The sequence below is a fragment of the Amblyraja radiata genome, chromosome 17 (assembly GCF_010909765.2).
Source record: "Amblyraja radiata isolate CabotCenter1 chromosome 17, sAmbRad1.1.pri, whole genome shotgun sequence".
In the NCBI taxonomy this organism is placed as follows: Eukaryota; Metazoa; Chordata; class Chondrichthyes; order Rajiformes; family Rajidae; genus Amblyraja; species Amblyraja radiata.
This window is the reverse complement of record NC_045972.1, coordinates 34706964-34726869: the sequence shown is the minus strand read 5'-3', so window position 1 is coordinate 34726869 and position 19906 is coordinate 34706964. Positions and strand designations below refer to the sequence as shown.

Below are 19906 nucleotides of genomic sequence, written 5' to 3'. Positions count from 1 at the left end.
AAGCACTCGCTGACCTGGGCAGCAACGGAGCCGGGCTCGCTGTGCCGGGAGCGGGATGAGGGTGGTGGGCAGCCAAGCCAGAGCTGCCGAAAAGCAGGAAGCGCAGGATGTGTTCCAGGATAGCAGCGGCCGGGCGGCCCCCGAGGCACTAGGACACCATATCCTGCCGAACTCTATGCAGCCGGTCCATCACAAAGTTGTGGACGAGTGGCCAGGGCTCCGACACAACTCCAAGCCGTGGCCTGGGATCCAGCCCCAGGCTAGGCGCCGACTCCAGCCCCAGGCTCGGTCGCGGCCTTGAACCAGGCCCCAGGTTTGGGCACGACTCCAGCCCTCAGCTCGGCCGCCGCCTGGGCTCCAGTCCAGGCCCCGACTTCATCTCTGGGCTCGTCCCTGATCCCAGACCAGGTGCGTGCCGTAAGGGTAGACAAGGTAGGCACTGCCCACCCTGACTAAAATAATAAAATGGTAATTATTAAATATAAATAGTAAAGGCATGGGAGAATAATGCCTACCTAAGAGATCGATCTCATAGGTAGGCATAATTCTCCGTGCCTTTCTTCCGCAGTACATGTAACACGCGAAGGCCTGTGCAGCGGACGTGCCGTCGACGCTGCTTCAAGCTGTCACTTTCCAGGGTACTGAAGGCAGCTGAAATTCTGCCTTTGGGTGAGGGAGGGGGGAGGGAGGGTGTGGGGGGTTGTGGGGGGGAGGGGGAGTGTGGGCGAAGAAGTTTGGGGGTGGGGGAGAGCTCTGAGAAAAGCCGGGGAAGAGCCACGGGTGACACGTGGTAACACGTGGGAGGGAGGCAGGAGCCAACGAGGGGGACCATAGGGACAGGAACTGGGGGGCGGTGAGCCCGGCCCCACCAGCGCCCCGCTTCACCAGCGCCCGGCCTCACCAACGCCCGGCTCCCTCAATCCCCCCACTCTCCCTCCTCACTCCCAGGATCTCGAGGTTGCAGCAGTGGGCCTCGCAGTCAGCCAGGCTCTGGGCCGCTCCGCACTGAGCTCCCTCAAGTTTATTGTGACAGAGGAGCCGGCCAATCAGTGCGGTGATGATGTGCCGGCAGGGGTGTCGCCGTCCTGGTGTGGGCGTCGCCGTCCCGGGCGACTGACAGGAGAGGAGACCAACCTCCTGACAGGAGAGGAGACCGATTTGCGCACGGGCGGTTTTAAAGATTTTTAAACCTTGCTAGCTTTTACAATATACCACCGATCAGGAACAAAATTTGTTGCACTCGCAGCACAGGTGAACAGTGAGTGAGCTGGTGAAAAATTGTAGCACTATCGCCCACCGGTTTTGCACAAATAGAAAAACAGCGCAAACCGGAAGGGCACAAGATCAGAGTTTTAGTTATGTATAGATCTAGATTAGATAGAGCTCTTAAAGATAGCAGAGTCAAGGGATATGTGGAGTAGGCAGGAACGGGGTACTGATTGTGGATGATCAGCCATGATCACAGTGACTGGTGGTTCTGGCTCGAAGGGCCGAATGGCCTACTCCTGCACCTATTGTCTATTGTCTAATCAGATTGCTAGTACTCAAGCAATGTGGCGAAAATGAGAAATGTATACTGGGATCTGTTGATCTATTGGGTGGCAGAGGCTGATGTAACAACTATAATCTTGTTTAACAGTAGAATTGATTTGAGAGTATTGAAATTCTGCCCAAGTGAAAATCCATCCATTCTTAAAATCTGCCATTTGGCTCAGGTTATGGTCACTTGTCATGACAGCTCCTTGGATTTAAATTTTGTTTGATTCTGTTACTGTGATGCCTTTTGAGATCTTTTGCTATGATGAAGATGCTATATAAATACAAATCGTTACTTTATTATTATCAATTTGGAATTTTTTTGAGCTCATTCATGGTATTCTTGGCAGATGTGGACATAACGTAGCATCGTTGTAAAGTTAAGATTTGTAATTATGAATCTGAGTTAAACAATTACTGTTCACTTATGGATGGAATTCCCATAACAAAATATTTTTCTCTCTTTAGAGATACACGAAAACCATCGGTATCATTGTCAGCTGTAGGTGAGTATTCTGCATGGATGCACTAACAGGATGGAGACACAAGAGACTGCAGATACATGAATCTGGAGCAAATAAAACTGCTGGAGGAATTCAGCAGATTAGGCAGTGTCTGGAGGGAATGGAGTGGTTGACATGCATCAGGAATGAGAGCATAGAGGGAGCACACCCAGTATAAAGGGGAGAGGGGAAGGGTGAGGCGGGGACTGGCAGGTGATTTGTGGACCTATCTAGAGTGAGGGAGGACTGTCCACTGGTGCCAGGTTGGGATTGCTTGCAGTGTAGCTGCTACTGCTGGCGCCGATGATGACTGCCACGGTGTACTGCTCCTTGCTGTTTTGTATGTGTTTGCTCGTCTGTGAAAACCCTACAAAGATTACTTTCACGAGAGAGGTACTCATAAACATCGGACATACCGTACCTCCAAACATCGTACCGGATTTCTCTCACTCGCTGGATTATTTGGAGATACTAGTCGGCGGGGCTGTGGCTGCGTTCAAGGTCTTGAGACGGAGGAGGACCCATGGGAAGCACTCACCCGACTCTGGCGACGAGGATCACGCCCACCACTCCCGAGCATATTCTTGGCAAACGTCTGTTCTCAATAACAAAGTGGACGAACTGCAACTCTTGCGCCGGACAAACAAGGACTTCTCTCGAGCCACTGCCCTGTGCTTCACTGAGACCTGGCTGTGTGAGTCAACCCCGGACAGCGCGCTGCAACTGGCTGGCTTCCAACTTCACAGAGTGGACCGCGAAGTGGAGGCAGCGGGGAAATCAAGAGGCGGTGGAATATGCTTCTATACCAACCAGGACTGGTGCAACGACATCACGGTACTGTCAAATTTCCGCTCGCCCAACCTAGAATCCTTCTTTATAAACTGTAAACCCTTCTACTCTCCGAGGGAATTTAACGCAACTCGCTGACCAGGTAATGAGGGTCGAGAGTGACTTCCCGGACTCCATGGTCATTGTTTTGGGGGACTTTAACAAAGCTAACCTCAGCTGTGACCTTCCAAAGTACAGACTTCAGATTACCTGCCCCACCAGAGGGGAGAGAACACTTGACCACTGTTACACGTCAATCAAGAACGCATGTTCAAGAAGGAACTGCAGATGCTGGAAAATCAAAGGTAGACAAAAGTGGTGGAGAAACTCAGCGGGTGCGGCAGCATCTATGGAGCGAAGGAAATTTCCGCACCCAATCAAGAACGCATATCGCTCTGTTCCCCGGGCGGGTCTGGGTCTCTCTGATCATTGTCTAGTTCACCTTATTCCGACCTACAGGCAGAAACTAAAATCTGCTAAGCCTGTGGTCAGAACAACGAAAAGGTGGACAAGCGAGGGCATTGAGAAACTACAATCCTGCTTTAACTGCATGGATTGGAATGTGTTCAGGGAAGCAACCACAAGCCTCGATGAGTATACAGACACTGTATCATCATATGTCAGCTTTTGTGAGGACATTTGCATTCCAACTAGGACCCGGACCTGGTTCAACAACGATAAGCCCTGGTTTACTGCAGAACTCAGACAGCTCTGACAGTCTAAAGAGGAGGCCTACAGGAGCGGGGATGCAGACCTCTACAGGCAGGCCAAGTACAAGCTGAGAAGAGGAACCAGAGCTGTCAAGGAAAGGTACTCAGAAAAGTTGAGGAGCAAGTTTGGAAGGGCTTGCAAGAAATCACCAACTACAAGAGCTGACGATTGTCCCCCCGCTCTTTGGACAATCGTCAGCTGACCAAAGACCTGAATGAGTTCTACTGCAGATTTGACAAGCAGAACCGTAACCCTGGTAACCCCTCCCCTCCTCCCCAACAAACACAGCCAGACCCCAGTCTGCAAAGTCTGAAGAAGGGTTTCGGCCTGAAACGTTGCCTATTTCCTTCGCTCCATAGATGCTGCTGCACCCGCTGAGTTTCTCCAGCATTTTTGTGTACCTCCCAGTCTGCAAAGAATGGACCCTTCTGCACCCACACCTCCCCATTCACCACTTCACACCTACTTAAAGAAAGACTCCAGTCTGAAAAGGCTGGACCCTTTCCCACCCCAAGCAACACTTCACACCCATTCACAGCCTGACAGTCTGCAAAGCTGGGGCCCTACCACACCCAGACCTCCCCATTCACCATTTCACACATACTTAAAGCCAGTCTGAAAAGACTGGACTCTTTCCCAAGCACCCCTATCCAATCACCACTTCACACCCAATTACCCACCACTCCACACCCATGCACCCACCCCCTCTGTGCTGCAAAAATCACTTCATTTTTTCAACTATAAAAATAGAGGAGGTGGAGAAATCTCCAGGACCAGACAATGTTTCCCCCTCTACTCTCAAGCTCTGAGCCGAACAACTGGCACCGGTTTACACAGACATTTGTAACCAGTCCCTGCAAACCTGTACTGTCCCTGCCTGCTTCAAAGTCTCCACTCTTGTCCATTTTCCCTTCGTTCCATAGATGCTGCTGCACCCGCTGAGTTTCTCCAGCATTTTTGTGTACCCTCCACTCTTGTCCCTGTACCCAAAAAGGCAAGAATTACTGGTCTTAATGACTACAGGCCTGTCACACTGACCTCTGTAGTCATGAAGAACCTTGAAAAGCTTGTGCTGGCCAAGCTGAAAAATATCACAAACCCCCTACTGGACCCTCTGCAGTTTGCATATCGGGCCAATAGATCTGTGGCTGACCTGGGCCTGCACTTCATCCTCCAGCTCTGCATTCAACACCATTGTGCCAGAGCTACTACACTCCAAACTTCGAGTTGACTGTGGCTGAACCCCTCTGTCGGTGGATCACCAGGTTCCTGACAGACAGGAAGCAGCATGTGAGGCTGGGACAGCACATCTCGGACCCGCAAACCCTCAGCATAGGAGCACCGCAAGGCTGCGTACTCTCCCATCTCCTCTACATTTTCTACACCAATGACTGCACCTCCACTGACTCCTCTGTCAAGTTTCTCAAGTTTGGGTACGACACAACACCGATTGGATTGATCCAGGATGGGGAGGAAGCTGCCTACAGACAGGAAGTGTCATAGCTGGCGTCCTGGTGCCATTGCAACAACCTGGAGCTCAATGCTCTTAAGACAGTGGAATTGATTGTAGACTTTAGGAGAGCTCACCCCACTCACCATCAACAACATCACAGTCACATCTGTGGAGTCTTTTAAGTTCCTGAGAACCATCATCTCCAAGGACCTTAAGTGGGGGGCGACCATTGACTCCACAGTCAAAAAGGCACAACAGAGGATGTACTTCCTGCGGCAGCTGAGGAAGCACAATCTGCCACAGGGAATGATGGTCCAATTCTATACGGCCATCGTAGAGTCTGTACTCGCCTTCTCCATCATGGTCTGGTTTGGCTCAACCACCAAGCACAACACCCGGGAGGCTGCAACGAATCGTCCGATCAGCTGAGAAGGTTATTGGCTGCAACCTTCAGATTCAGATTCAATTTTAATTTTAATTGTCATTGTCAGTGTACACTACAGAGACAACGAAATGCATTTAGCATCTCCCTGGAAGAGCGACATAGCAAATGATTTGAATAAATAATAATAAGTGATAATAAGTGTCCGGGGGGTGGGGGGGTGATTGGCAGTCACCGAGGTACGTTGTTGCTTCCCTCCATTGACGAACTGTACACTGCAAGGGCCAGATCATCTCTGACCCCTCTCACCCTGGCCACAAACTCTTTAAATCTCTTCCCTCTGGAAGGTGACTCCAGACTGTCAAAGCTGCCACAGCCAGACATAAAAACAGCTTTTTTCCACGAGTAGTAGCTCTACTCAATAACCAAAAGTCTGTAGCCTCCTTTTGCTCTGGTATTTTATTTCATTCACATGTTTGATCAATGGTGTTATATTATTAATGTTTAGTGTTATATCTATCATGTAACTGTCACCGTATGTCATGTTGTCACTTGTGGGTGGAGCACCAAGGCAAATCCCTTGTATGTGAATACTTAGCCAACAAACTTATTCATTCATTCATTCTGGCCAGAAGCTGGAGATTATGGGTGGAAACAAATAAGAAAAAAAGGTAGAAGGTGCCAGCTGTGGGGCGGGGGAGAGTGAAGGTACAGGCAGAGGCTGAGGCTGGAAGGTGATAAGTAACAGCACAAGTGGTGCTTGTGCTGGACTTTAATGAGTAAAGACGATGATATGTGAAACCAGATGAGAGGGGGCTGTTGGGTAGCTGGAACCAGATGGGGAGGAAATAGGAGATTGGTGTGGGCGGAGGACAAAACTGGGTGATTGAGTGGGGGTATGGAAAAATACAGGGAGGGAGAACTGAGGGGGTATGGGTTAACTGAAGTTTTAAAATTCAATGTTCATATCATTGGATGTACCCAGGCAAAATATGAGGTGTTCTTTAAGTTTGCGTTGGCTTTGCCATGGCAGAGTAGAAGGCCGAGAATTAACAGATCAGTGTGGGAATGGGTCTGGGAGTTGAAATGACATTCAACTGGGAGGGATCCATCTATGACAACAGGGAGGATACCATGTTTACAAAGTGAGAGATATTGGACACCAACATTTGGTTGAAATTGGTACAATTATTGATTATTAGAGCAAGAAAGATGTTTGTATTCCCTAAGTGATTAGTTAGGCAGACATCTTGACATCAGATAAGCAGTGAGAAAAATCCTGTAAGATATTTTCATCATTGAATGTCGCTATACAGTGGCTGGTCTGTGTAAGGTTGGTGAAATGGTTGTTGTACTACGTTAAAGAAGAACATTTTGGCATGTTGGGTTAAACAGTGCATGTGACGAAGAATATTTTGTAATTTAGTTATGTAAGTGGTTAGTTTATCTTTTTCTTCTTTCCACATTATGCAGCTGGAGCCTCTCAGGTGAAATGGAACAAGAAAAACCCTTATTGCTTGGCAACTAGTCATGATGGAGATGTCCGAATCTGGGACAAACGGGTGAGTGGTGCGAAAGGTTAAATTGGTACTGTTGAGTTTGAGAGAAATTAAGCTTGTGTGCATGCATGGGTATATTTTGGAAAAACATTTGGACCCTTTTTTTATTAGTTTTCTTGAATTGCTTGTGTGTTACTGATAGTGTTTAGAAATATAGTCCGTTTATTCTGGTTTTTATATACAAATAAAAACCAAGCAATGATAGCCCAAGGGCAAAAACATGCCTCCAAGTCTATGTAGTTCAAAGCTTATTTGGAAAGTGTTTAATAGACTGACGGTTGTCGGGAAGAAGCTGCTCCTGAAAACCTGGATGTTAGTTGTCAGGAGTGGCAGGAGTAAAATGAGAATGTGGCCAGGGTGTGTTTGACATAGTCAATGGGTAGGTATGATGAGTTATCCGAGAGCAGGCACCTGGCCTCAGCACGGTGGAGGTCAGCCTGCAAAGGTTTTGGGGAGAAGGCGGGAAAATGGGGTTGAGAACCACAGTGCGAACTCCATCATCAAGTTCGCTGAGGACACCACTGTTGTGGGGCGTATCACTGATGGGGATGAGCCAGAGTACAGAAGAGAGATCGAGCTACTGTCCATATGGTGCCAGCGCAATAACCTGGCCCTCAACACCAGCAAAACCAAGGAACTGATTGTGGACTTTGGAAGGAGTAGGAGGGGGACCCACAGCCCCATTTATATCAACGGGTCGATGGTTGAAAGGGTCAAGAACTTCAAATTCCTGGGCTTGCACATCTCTGAAGATCTTTCCTGGTCCGAGAACACTAACGCAATTATCAAAAAGCTCATCAGCGCCTCTACTTCCTGAGAAGATTACGGAGAGTCGGATTGTCAAGGAAGACTCTCTCTAACTTCTACAGGTGCACAGTCGAGAGCATGCTGACCGGTTGCATCGTGGCTTGGTTCGGCAATTTGAGAGCCCTGGAGAGGAAAAGACTACAAAAAGTAGTAAACACTGCCCAGTCCATCATCGGCTCTGACCTTCCTTCCATCGAGGGGATTTATCGCAGTCGCTGCCTCAAAAAGGCTGGCAGTATCATCAAAGACCCACACCACCCTGGCCACTCACTCATCTCCCTGCTACCTTCAGGTAGAAGGTACTGGAGCCTGAAGACTGCAACAACCAGGTTCAGGAATAGCTACTTCCCCTCAGCCATCAGGCTATTAAACCTGGCTCGGACAAAACTCTGATTATTAATATCCACTTTCTGTTATTTGCACTTTACCAGTTTATTTATTCATGTGTGTATATATTTATATCATGGTATATGGACACATTTATCTGTTTTGTAGTAAATGCTTACTATTTTCTGTGTGCTTAAGCAAAGCAAGAATTTCATTGTCCTATACAGGGACACATGACCATAAACTCACTTGAACTTGAACTTGAGAGGGGGAAATAGATCAGCCAGAAATGGATGGCGGAGTAGACAGGATAAATGGTCCAAAACTGCTCTAATACTTTATGATCTTATGGTCCCTTCTTGGTGGGTTTAATAACAATGTCAGAATTATTGCTGAATGAATGAAGGGCTGTGTCCAGAGGGGGTGAGATTGGAGTGGATAAGGTGAGTAGAGAAGTCAATTGATGTTGGAAATAAAAAGGTCCCGAGAGGGTGGAAGGCCGACAGGGGCAGTACCTGAGGAGAAGGAGGAATGTTGGAAATGGTAGAATGGGGTCGTACAGAGGCAAGGCCTCTGCTAAGGTCTGACCATTCTCCATCTGAAAGAGGGAGGTCCGGGGGGGGGGGGGGGGGGGGGGGGAGGGTAAGGGGTGGTGAATACCCGACAGTTGTATGAGCTGTGTCAGTGGGCGTTGGAGGGAGGCTCACGGAAGGTACTGTGGATGACGGGTGTCAGATGGGATCAGCTGCCCAGGCCCACAGCCAGTGCGGAGAAGAAGCGGCAACTCCATTGCTCCGGGCAGGTGTCCTGTCATTCCAGGGCCGTTAGTCAACCCGGCGGGACAGGCAGAGCTCAGCCGGAGCCAGCGCTTCCCCTCCGCGCCGGCCGCAAACCTGGGCTGCCACTGCAACGGGCCGGCGTCCCGCCAGTCCAGGGCTGCCGGTAAACCGGGCAGAGCTGAGCTGGAGCAAACGCCCCTCTCCGCGCTGGCTAAAAGCCTGGGTCGCCACTCCCGTCCGAATCCCGCCAGCGCAGGGCCATGCTGGTCACCCCGGACAGGGACAGGACATTCGGGAGAGGATGGGGACAGCCCAGCAGCAACTCAACAGCGCCTGCAGCACCGTAGACCCTGGCCCGACCTAGACCACGGACGAAACGCAGATCTACACCCATGCAGCAGCACAGCTGCCGAGAGTATTTATCGTGAGCGACCCATGACCTGGGCATGCGCAGTCGGTATACCAAACTCGCTTATTCGTCAGCAAATTTCTGCATGCAGCAAGACCTCAACAATATTAATGTCTAGTCCCATGTTGCTGGAACCCAATCCTGAAACTTCTCACCCAACAGCATCATAGGAGTAATTTCACCAGGAAGCCTGCAATAGTTCAAGAAAGCTCACCACAACCACCTCATGGTCAATTAGGCTGTACAGTAAATGTTGATACCTAAATAAACTGAATAAACTGAAATAACAAAATAAACAATAACAAAAATTGCACACCACCTTTCACTACTTAAGGTATCATAGAATCAATGCAGCACTTTTAAAGTATAGTTACTGTTGTATCATAGAAAATTTATACATCGTAAGGACCACAATGACAATGTAATAATTTCAGTTTATCATATTGTCACCGAGGTGCAGTGAAAAGCTTTTGTTGCGTGCTAACTAGCCAGTGGAAAGACAATACATGATTACAATTGCGCCATTCACAGTGTAGATACATGGTAAGCATCCAGTTTTCCATGATAAGGGAATAACATTTAGTGTAAGATAATGTCAGTAAAGTCAGATCAAAGATAATTAGCAGGATATCTTTTTAATGTTGTTAATTGAACGATAAATATTTTTTACATCTCTTTGGTCATCTTGATGTAACACCAGGGGATCTTTCTCATCCACCTTTGAGGCTGGATGAGACCTCAAGGCCTTCAAGATAAGTTGACTGTAATATTGCAGCTTGTTTTTTGGAAATCCTCTGGAGTAACAGCATTGATTTTGTGCTCAAGTCTGTGGAATTAAAATGGAGCTCAGAATCTTCTGATTCCGAGGCATGAATGGCAAGAAGCCGCAAACTAAATATGTGACTTACAAATTGTTGTTGAGAAAAGATTACAAGAAGCAAATATCAATGCTAAATGAGGTGAAAATGTGCAAGTGTACAGCAGGAGATTGATACTAACCTATAAACCTTTATACTGGAATATATGGTGTATGCTGATCAATCACGTTCTCCAGTACAGAGACAGTGCATAGAGAGGAGAACACTGAGGAAAGGTTCTGAAGCTGGAGAAAAGTGTAAAAAGCTTTCTGAAGATTTCTGCCTCATACTAAAGCTGCATCAGGTACTTAAAACAAAATTCAGACAATATCTCCTCTCTCGTTTTCCTAGAAACCTAACACAGCGGTAGAATATATAGCTGCTCACTTGTCAAAAATCCATGGGCTGGACTGGCACCCAGAAAATGAACACATCTTTGCTACATCAAGCCAAGACAATTCGGTCAGGGTGAGTACTTGAAACCTTGGTTCTTATTCCACATGTTAAGAACCATACCTTGGTTCTTATTCCACATGTTAAGCGGGAAGTATACAAGTAATTTTTCTTTCTCTTCTGGTCCCTAGTTCTGGGATTACCGCCAACCGCGGAAGTATCTAAACATCCTCTCTTGTCAAGTGCCAGTGTGGAAGGCGCGGTACACGGTAAGGGGTTTTCCCATATTGAAGTTAATGGGTGAAAGGTAGTCACATGTTGCCCTCTTCCCTATTAATTTTGATGTTGATTATAATTCCTTTAATTGTGAATTGAGCACATTGATGAACTTGATTTAGATTTCAGAAGTCAACACTAAACTGTTAGGTCCAAATGATCTTTCCGGTCACGTAAAACAAGCATTGAACCAGGTGAACTATAAATTTATTGGATAATCCAGAAAGGCTCTGGAACCAAGGGTGCTGGAAAATCAGTGGTGGCCCTATACATCCCTTTCATAACACAGGGGAAAATACAGCTTGCCATGTTGTAGTGGTTTGGAGCAATGTGTTACATTCATCAGGCATAGGTTTCTTAGAGATATTTAATCCAAGTCTTATTAGTATACTTTGGAAGGAATATGTTCGATTAATTGAATAACATTAAATGTTGCCAAATGGTTTATTTACAATCTGTTGCACTATGTAGATACTGAAGTGATTTCTGTATGCAAAATCAAGGCACATTGTTTTCCTTTTACGATTAACTTACGGTTAATAAAATTTGCAAATAAATTGCTTTCTATCCTTGGCAGCCTTTCACCAATGGCTTGGTAACAGTGATGGTCCCACAATTACGTCGTGGTGAGAACAGCCTTCTGCTCTGGAACATATTAGATTTAAATGTTCCAGTTCATACCTTTGTTGGACACGATGATGTAGTACTAGAATTTCAGTGGCGTAAACAGGTGGAAGGTAAGATCAACAAGGCACAATCTAATGAACCTGAATTCTTAGATGAGATCTGTTCATATCTGATCTGTAAAATTCACTTGACATTTTGTTCTTTACTCTGTTAATTTTTTTCTCTCTCGCTTTCCATCTCTTGCTCTCCTTCTCTTTTATTGGTGGGTCCACCACCAGCAAAATAATCTGTATAAAGACTCTCAGAACTTGTGTACGCTGATGCCATTTCTCTCTTTTGATTTCTGCACTCCTCTTGTGCTATCAAGAGTCAAGAGTGTTTTATTGGCATATGTCCCAGATGGGACAATGAAATTCCTACTTGCTGCAGCACAACAGAATATGTGAATATATAAACATGGTACATAACGGGGGAAGAGAAAAAAAAGTTCAATAAATAACAAATAGAGTTCAATAATAATATAGACTTTTGCAGTTCAGAGCTCAGAGCTTATTTGTTGTCATGTGTAATAGCCTGATGATTGTAGGGAAGAAGCTGTTTCTGAACCTGGACGTTACAGTTTTCAAGCTCCTGTACCTCCTTCCTGATGGCAATGGTGAAATGAATGTGTGGCCAGGATGGTGTGGGTCTTTGATGATTTTGGCTGCCTTTATGAGGCAGCGACTACGATAGATCCCTTCGACGGCGGGGAGGTCAAAGCCGATGATGGACTGGGCAGTGGTCACAACTTTTTAGAGTCTTTTCTGCTCCTGGACGTTCAAGTTGCCGAACCAGACCACTGCATCGTCAGAATGCTCCCTACCGTGCACCTGTAGAAGTTTAGGAGAATCCGCTTTGACATGCCGAATCTCTGTCTAATGTGTAATCTTGGGTGAGCAGTAGGTTCCACCAACTAAACACAGATCTCCTTCATCTCCACTGCTCCATTTCATGCACTCTTATAACTTAGGAAAATACTCTTGGGTTGGATATAGTACAGTCAGCCTGAACAAAGAAAATGTCTTTATTCGGTAACCTCAGTTCAGAAGAACTCTTATTTCTCATTTTCCCTCCTCATTCATTATTGTAATTTCTAAGTAAGATTTCTGATGTTGTGTCATAACTAAAGCATGTGTATCGATTTTCTTTTTTTAAGTTCTCATCATACTTAAGAACTACTATAGTTGTAACCAAAAGTATTATTATTTATCGGATGTGAACTTAAATTCTAAGCCTTTAATGAATGATTGAATGAATGAATGAATGAATGAATAAGTTTATTGGCCAAGTATATACACATATTAGGAATTTGCCTTGCTCCGCTTGCAAGCATCAACATGACATGCAGTAAACAATTAAGAATAAAACAGAAAACATTAAAACATTAAGAATAAAACATAGTTTAAACATGTCAATGAAATAAAATACCAGAGCTAAAGGAGGCTACAGACGTTTTCTTATTGAGTAGTGCTACTGGTCGTGGAAAAAGCTGTTTTTATGTCTGGCTGTGTGATGGCTTTGACAGTCCAGAGTCGTCTTCCAGAGGGAAGTGCTTCAAAGAGTTTGTGGCCAGGGTGAGAGGGGTCAGAGATGACCTTACCCGCTCGCTTCCTGGCCCTTGCAGCGTACAGTTCGTCAATGTGGGGAAGGTTGCAGCCAACAACCTTTTCAACTGATCGAACGATTCGCTGCAGCCTCCGGATATTGTGCTTGGTGGCTGAGTCAAACCAGACCATGATGGAGACCATGACAAACTTTACGATGGCCCTATAGAATTGGACCATCATTGCCTGTGGCAGATTATGTTTCCTCAGCTGCTGCAGGAAGTACATCCTCTGTTGTGCCTTTTTGACTGGAGTCGATGGTGCCCCCCCCCCCCATTTAAGGTCCTTGGAAATGATGGTTCTAAGGAACTTAAAAGACTCCACAGATGTGACTGGTGTTGTAGATGGTGAGTGGGAGGAGGTGAGGGGGAGCTCTCCTAAAGTCTACTATCAAATCAATAATAATACTACCCTAAGCAATTTCCCATAATACCTACAGACATATATATACATACAACTATTATGCACATACAAACTTCATATCTGAAGTACCCAAACATAAGTAAACAATAGTAAAGCAATAGATAAACATTAACCCCCACTTGTCAACCATCCCCTCCATCCCTGTACCCCTTATATCATTTTAAAATGATTCATGTTTGTGCATTGCTTTAATTCCCCGTTCAATTTATTCCACACACCTACTCCACAAACCGAAATACAAAAGGTTTTTCTAGTCGTACGGACTCTTTGTTTCTTAAAGTTAAATATTCCTCTTAAATTGTAACCCCCCACACGCTCGTTAAATAATTTTTGAATGTTTCCAAGTAAATTTTTATTTTTGGCCCTAAACATTATCTGAGCTGTTTTGAATGTAACCAAATTTTCTAATTTTAATAATTTTGACTCAAAAAATAATGGATTCGTATGACCCAGATACTTAGCATTATGGATAATACGAATTGCTCTTTTTTGCATCATGGTTAATGAGTGTATCGAATTTTTATAGTTATTACCCCAGACTTCTGCACAATAATTTAAGTAGGGTAAAATTAATGAACAATAAAGAATACGGAGTGATACTTGAGAGCATTCAGGTTGTTACTAAGTGACACCAAGACGCCAGCTGTGTCACTTCCTGTCTGTAGGCAGATTCCTCCCCATCCTGGATCAGTCCAATAAGGGTTGTATCGTCCGCAAACTCGAGAAGCTTGACAGAGGAGTCTGTGGACGTGCAGTCGTTGGTGTAGAGAGAGTAAAGGAGAGAGGAAAAGGAGGTGGGGTAGCGTTGCTGATTAGAGAGGAGATTAACGCAATGGAAAGGAAGGACATTAGTTTGGAGGATGTGGAATCGGTATGGGTAGAGCTGCGAAACACCAAGGGGCAGAAAACGCTGGTGGGTGTTGTGTACAGGCCACCTAACAGTAGTAGTGAAGTTGGAGATGGTATCAAACAGGAAATTAGAAATGCGTGCGACAAAGGCAAAACCGTTATAATGGGTGACTTCAATCTACATATAGATTGGGTGAATCAAATTGGCAGGGGTGCTGAGGAAGAGGATTTTTTGGAATGTATGCGGGATAGTTATCTAAATCAACATGTAGAGGAACCAACGAGAGAGCAGGCTATTTTAGACTGGGTATTGAGTAATGAGGAAGGGTTAGTTAGCAGTCTTGTTGTACGTGCCCCCTTGGGCAAGAGTGACCATAATATGGTTGAGTTCTTCATTAGGATGGAGAGTGACATTGTTAATTCAGAAACAATGGTTCTGAACTTAAAGAAAGGTAACTTTGAGGGTATGAGATGTGAATTGGCCAAGATTGACTGGCAATTAATTCTAAAAGGGTTGACGGTGGATATGCAATGGAAGACATTTAAAGACTGCATGGATGAACTACAAAAATTGTTCATCCCAGTTTGGCAAAAGAATAAATCAGGGAAGGTGGTGCATCCGTGGATAACAAGGGAAATCAGGGATAGTATCAAAGCGAAGGATGATGCGTACAAATTAGCCAGAAAAAGCAGCATACCGGAGGACTGGGAGAAATTCAGAGACCAGCAGAGGAGGACAAAGGGCTTAATTAGGAAAGGAAAAATAGATTATGAAAGAAAACTGGCAGGGAACATAAAAACTGACTGCAAAAGTTTTTATAGATATGTGAAAAGAAAGAGATTAGTTAAAACAAATGTAGGTCCCTTGCAGTCAGAAACAGGTGAGTTGATCATGGGGAACAAGGATATGGCGGACCAATTGAATAACTACTTTGGTTCCGTCTTCACTAAGGAAGACATAAATAATCTGCCGGAAATAGCAGGGGACCGCGGGTCAAAGGAGTTGGAGGAATTGAGTGAAATCCAGGTTAGCCGGGAAGTGGTGTTGGGTAAATTAAATGGATTAAAGGCCGATAAATCGAGGATGTAACTAGTAGCGTGGATAGGGGAGAACCAGTGGATGTGGTGTATCTGGACTTCCAGAAGGCTTTGGGGGTTCAGTATTGATGTGGATAGAGAACTGGCTGGCAAACAGGAAGCAAAGAGTAGGAGTAAACGGGTCCTTTTCACAATGGCAGGCAGTGACTAGTGGGGTACCGCAAGGCTCAGTGCTGGGACCCCAGCTATTTACAATATATATTAATGATCTGGATGAGGGAATTGAAGGCAATATCTCCAAGTTTGCGGATGACACTAAGCTGGGGGGCAGTGTTAGCTGTGAGGAGGATGCTAGGAGACTGCAAGGTGACTTGGATAGGCTGGGTGAGTGGGCAAATGTTTGGCAGATGCAGTATAATGTGGATAAATGTGAGGTTATCCATTTTGGTGGCAAAAACAGGAAAGCAGACTATTATCTAAATGGTGGCCGACTAGGAAAAGGGGAGATGCAGCGAGACCTGGGTGTCATGGTACACCAGTCATTGAAAGTAGGCATGCAGGTGCAGCAGGCAGTGAAGAAAGCGAATGGTATGTTAGCTTTCATAGCAAAAGGATTTGAGTATAGGAGCAGGGAGGTTCTACTGCAGTTGTACAGGGTCTTGGTGAGACCACACCTGGAGTATTGCGTACAGTTTTGGTCTCCAAATCTGAGGAAGGACATTATTGCCATAGAGGGGGTGCAGAGAAGGTTCACCAGACTGATTCCTGGGATGTCAGGACTGTCTTATGAAGAAAGACTGGATAGACTTGGTTTATACTCTCTAGAATTTAGGAGATTGAGAGGGGATCTTATAGAAACTTATAAAATTCTTAAGGGGTTGGACAGGCTAGATGCAGGAAGATTGCTCCCGATGTTGGGGAAGTCCAGGACAAGGGGTCACAGCTTAAGGATAAGGGGGAAATCCTTTAAAACCGAGATGAGAAGAACTTTTTTCACACAGAGAGTGGTGAATCTCTGGAACTCCCTGCCACAGAGGGTAGTCGAGGCCAGTTCATTGGCTATATTTAAGAGGGAGTTAGATGTGGCCCTTGTGGCTAAGGGGATCAGAGGGTATGGAAAGAAGGCAGGTACGGGATACTGAGTTGGATGATCAGCCATGATCATATTGAATGGCGGTGCAGGCTCGAAGGGCCGAATGGCCTACTCCTGCACCTAATTTCTATGTTTCTAGGAGAGAGGAGAGTACGCAGCCTTGCGATGGTTCTATGCTGAGGGTCTGCGGGTCCGAGATGTGCTTTCCCAGTCTCACATGCTGCTTCCTGTCTGTCAGGAAGTTGGTGATCCACTGACAGAGCACGGAGAGTATAATTAGGTTGTCATTGGAGAGGACTATTTAAGGTTATGGCAAAACAGTCTTAAGAGGTGCTCAAATGAACAACATGTAAGCAAAATTATCTCAGAAACTGAAGATTAGATGAATCCATAGATTCATATTCTGGCAGCACTAACATTATTTTATAGTTTCCAGATTTGAACTTGCATTGGGGTGATTCTAATGATTTTAAATGTGCAGTTTTAAAGCTTTATGATTTTTAAGCATTGTGTTCTCCATGTACAAGCATGTTTGTGCTGTTCATTTTCTGCCTTTGGATTTATTTGCTATTTCTTTTTCATGGTACTTGCAGATGAATTTAATATTTTAGATGGATGTGGAGGCAAACTATTTACTCTGATTTGCTGCTTCCTGTAGATATGAAGGACTATCAGTTGGTTACCTGGTCACGTGACCAGACTCTGAGGATGTGGCGAATTGACATGCAGTCACACAAGGTAAGCGGTTTCCTACTTAATCAATTGGTGTAAGTTTATCCAGTCATAACTGTCACTGTGATCGTGTTTCAACCATTTCTTTACCTTAACAATAGGTAATAATTGGCATTTCCCAGTGTGCGAAGTGTTCAGATTATAGTTTTGAAAAGGTTATAGGTCATGTCAGGTTTTCTGTAATGGCAGGATTTACATGTAGATCTTTACTTAATATTGCATTTGTGTGCTTGACTGAAGGAGAAGGGGAGAGAAAGTTGGAAAAGAGATGGGACAAAAAGGTGGGACAAAAGCCTGGCAAGTGATAGGTGGATACAAGTGAGGAGGGGGAATCAGCAGATGGGTGGAGTAAGTAACAAAAGTTAGAGGTAAAAAAGAGACAAGGAGAGAAGAAGAGTGAAATGTAAAGCCAGAGGGAGGGATATGGATGGAAGTTGACAGGAGTGAGAGGAAAGAAGGGGGATAAAGGGGAAATGTGGAGCCAGGCAATAAATCATAAAAATAAATGGGGTAATAAATCATAGTTGTAATGTGTGAAACTACTTTGAAGAAGAGTAAGGAAATTAAGTAATTAAGAAATTAAGAAATTAAGTAATTCTCCCAAGTAAGAAAAGTCTTGGCCAAAATTTATCCTTCAAAAATATAATTGGTCATTATTTTGCCCTAATTTGGTAATTGAATTGGGGTAGATGGTCGCTTGCATTATTGACTGTGTGACATTTACGGCAGGGGGCACATGATTATTTGCTTTACCGGTTGAGTTTTCAATGCACCTTCAGCAACATGAGGTTTTGATCAGCTATTTTGTTTCAGCTCTGTGCAAATGACATGTTGGATGGCGATGAGTTAATTGATGGTGTTTCCCTGCTCCCAGAGACAGATAAAGTCCTTCATTCACACGATACAGACCCTCACCCAACATTAAGTCACGTAAATGAGGATGATGAAGGTAAGGTGGTCATTAATTCCGAATTGGACTTTTCCATTCTGTGCTTGTTAGCGTGAACCATGGCTTTGTAATTGCGGCCCAGGCTTACAGCCAGCGCGGAGAAGAAGCGCTAGCTCTATTGCTCCGGGCCGGTGTCCAGGGCTGTCGGTTAACCCGGCGGGACAGGCAGAGTTGAGCTGGAGTTCGCGCTTCTTCTCCGCGCTAGCTGTAAGCCTGGGCTGCCACTCCGGGCCGATGTCCCGTCAGTCCAGGGTCATCCCTGGACATCACTGGCCATCCCCGGACTGGGATAGGACACTCGGGAGGGGACGGGGACGGTCCAGTAGCAATTCAACAGTGCTTGCAGCGCCGGAGACCCGGGTTCGATCCTGACTACGGATAAAACGCAGGTCTGTTTTCATGCAGCAGCACAGTTGCCGAGAATGTTTATCACAAGTGACTGACAAATCTCATGATTGCTTGCGTTTTTCAGGATACAGAACTCGCTTTTTAAGCAACAGGCCTTGGTTGTGTCTGTGTGTATCTCTTGTGTTCAATGCTGTTGATCATCAATCTTATTCTCTACCTACCCATTTGTGTTTATTTAATCAGATATAAACATTGCCTGCACTACAGTAACTCTCCATATCCCTTTTCTTAAGCACTGAGGGAAGATTTTCATAATCATGCAACCATCAGTTCTAAACCAGATTATCTTGGGCTACCGCAGACATTGCAACAAGAATTCTCATTGGTTAACCTGCAAATCCGCAATGTGATGGTAGATGAGGTATGATTGAAAACATGGATTAATTGCAATAGTGATTGGGTTGACTTTCTCTGCTCTTTGCAGGCCCAAACCATTCTCAAGCAATATTTTGTAGAATGTTATTGAATAAGAATCAAACTATTTTTTAAAAGTTGAGAATTTAGCTTTTTTTTTTGTTCTGCATTGTACACTTAGATAAGCCATGAACAAAAATGGAAGTTATATCAACACTGACTTGTTACTGACATTAATGTGCACTGCTTGCTTTTTTAAAGCTTTCCTGATAGTGTTCCACTTTAAAAAAAAAAAAAAAGTATGTGGGGCAGTTCTATGTTTAAGAGTTAAATTTTGGGTTCAGAAGTTCAGATTTTGGATTTAAGGGGGTGGGGTGTTTTCTCCTTTCTCTTCTCCACACTGGTTTACCAACCATTTTATTACAAATAACCTTTTTGTTTATCAGTTGCCTTCTGGAATTAACTTTGATGGAAATAATGTGTGTTGTGCCCAGTGTTTTCCTATGTTTGGAGTTATTCAAGTTACTTTTATTTGTCGTATTTATTAATAGAAAATTTACTTTAAAACCTGATATTTTCAAATTGAAAATTAAATTTCTTCAGAACACCTTTTGGTGCATTATGATTTTAGTCTTTGTTTATGCTGCAGAATTAATACCAAAGTTACAATGATTTTTGTGGTACAGATGGATGCTATAAATCGCAACTGCACAGTCTCAGTGCATTGTGGTAATCTACGAGTGAAGATGGTTGTGATTTTTCCAGTACAGTACCCGAACAATGCTGCTCCTTCCTTCCAGTTCATTAATCCCACCACCATCAGTTCCAGCATGAGGACTAAACTCCTTAAGGTAAGATGACCACTGATGACAATTATTTTTTTCTTCAGGGGCTGTCTGTAGATTTCCCTACTCCCGCTACTCATGTTAAACGAGTGCAGAACACTTTATGAGAATGTTGAAAATTAATG

The 19906-nt window shown here is 44.8% G+C and overlaps 1 protein-coding gene across 4 annotated transcripts in view; it reads left to right on the top strand.

Moving 5' to 3' along the window:
* wdr59 (WD repeat domain 59) overlaps window positions 1-19906 on the top strand; it is a 64617-nt gene that overhangs the window by 11921 nt on the left and 32790 nt on the right. For all 4 annotated transcript variants that reach the window (XM_033036112.1, XM_033036111.1, XM_033036113.1 and 1 more), the window contains exons 6-14: window positions 2005-2042; window positions 6887-6975; window positions 10503-10619; window positions 10736-10813; window positions 11398-11557; window positions 17152-17231; window positions 18039-18174; window positions 18816-18943; window positions 19623-19787. In XM_033036112.1, coding sequence (XP_032892003.1) covers window positions 2005-2042; window positions 6887-6975; window positions 10503-10619; window positions 10736-10813; window positions 11398-11557; window positions 17152-17231; window positions 18039-18174; window positions 18816-18943; window positions 19623-19787 — 991 coding nt within the window. The remainder of the gene's footprint in view (window positions 1-2004; window positions 2043-6886; window positions 6976-10502; window positions 10620-10735; window positions 10814-11397; window positions 11558-17151; window positions 17232-18038; window positions 18175-18815; window positions 18944-19622; window positions 19788-19906) is intronic.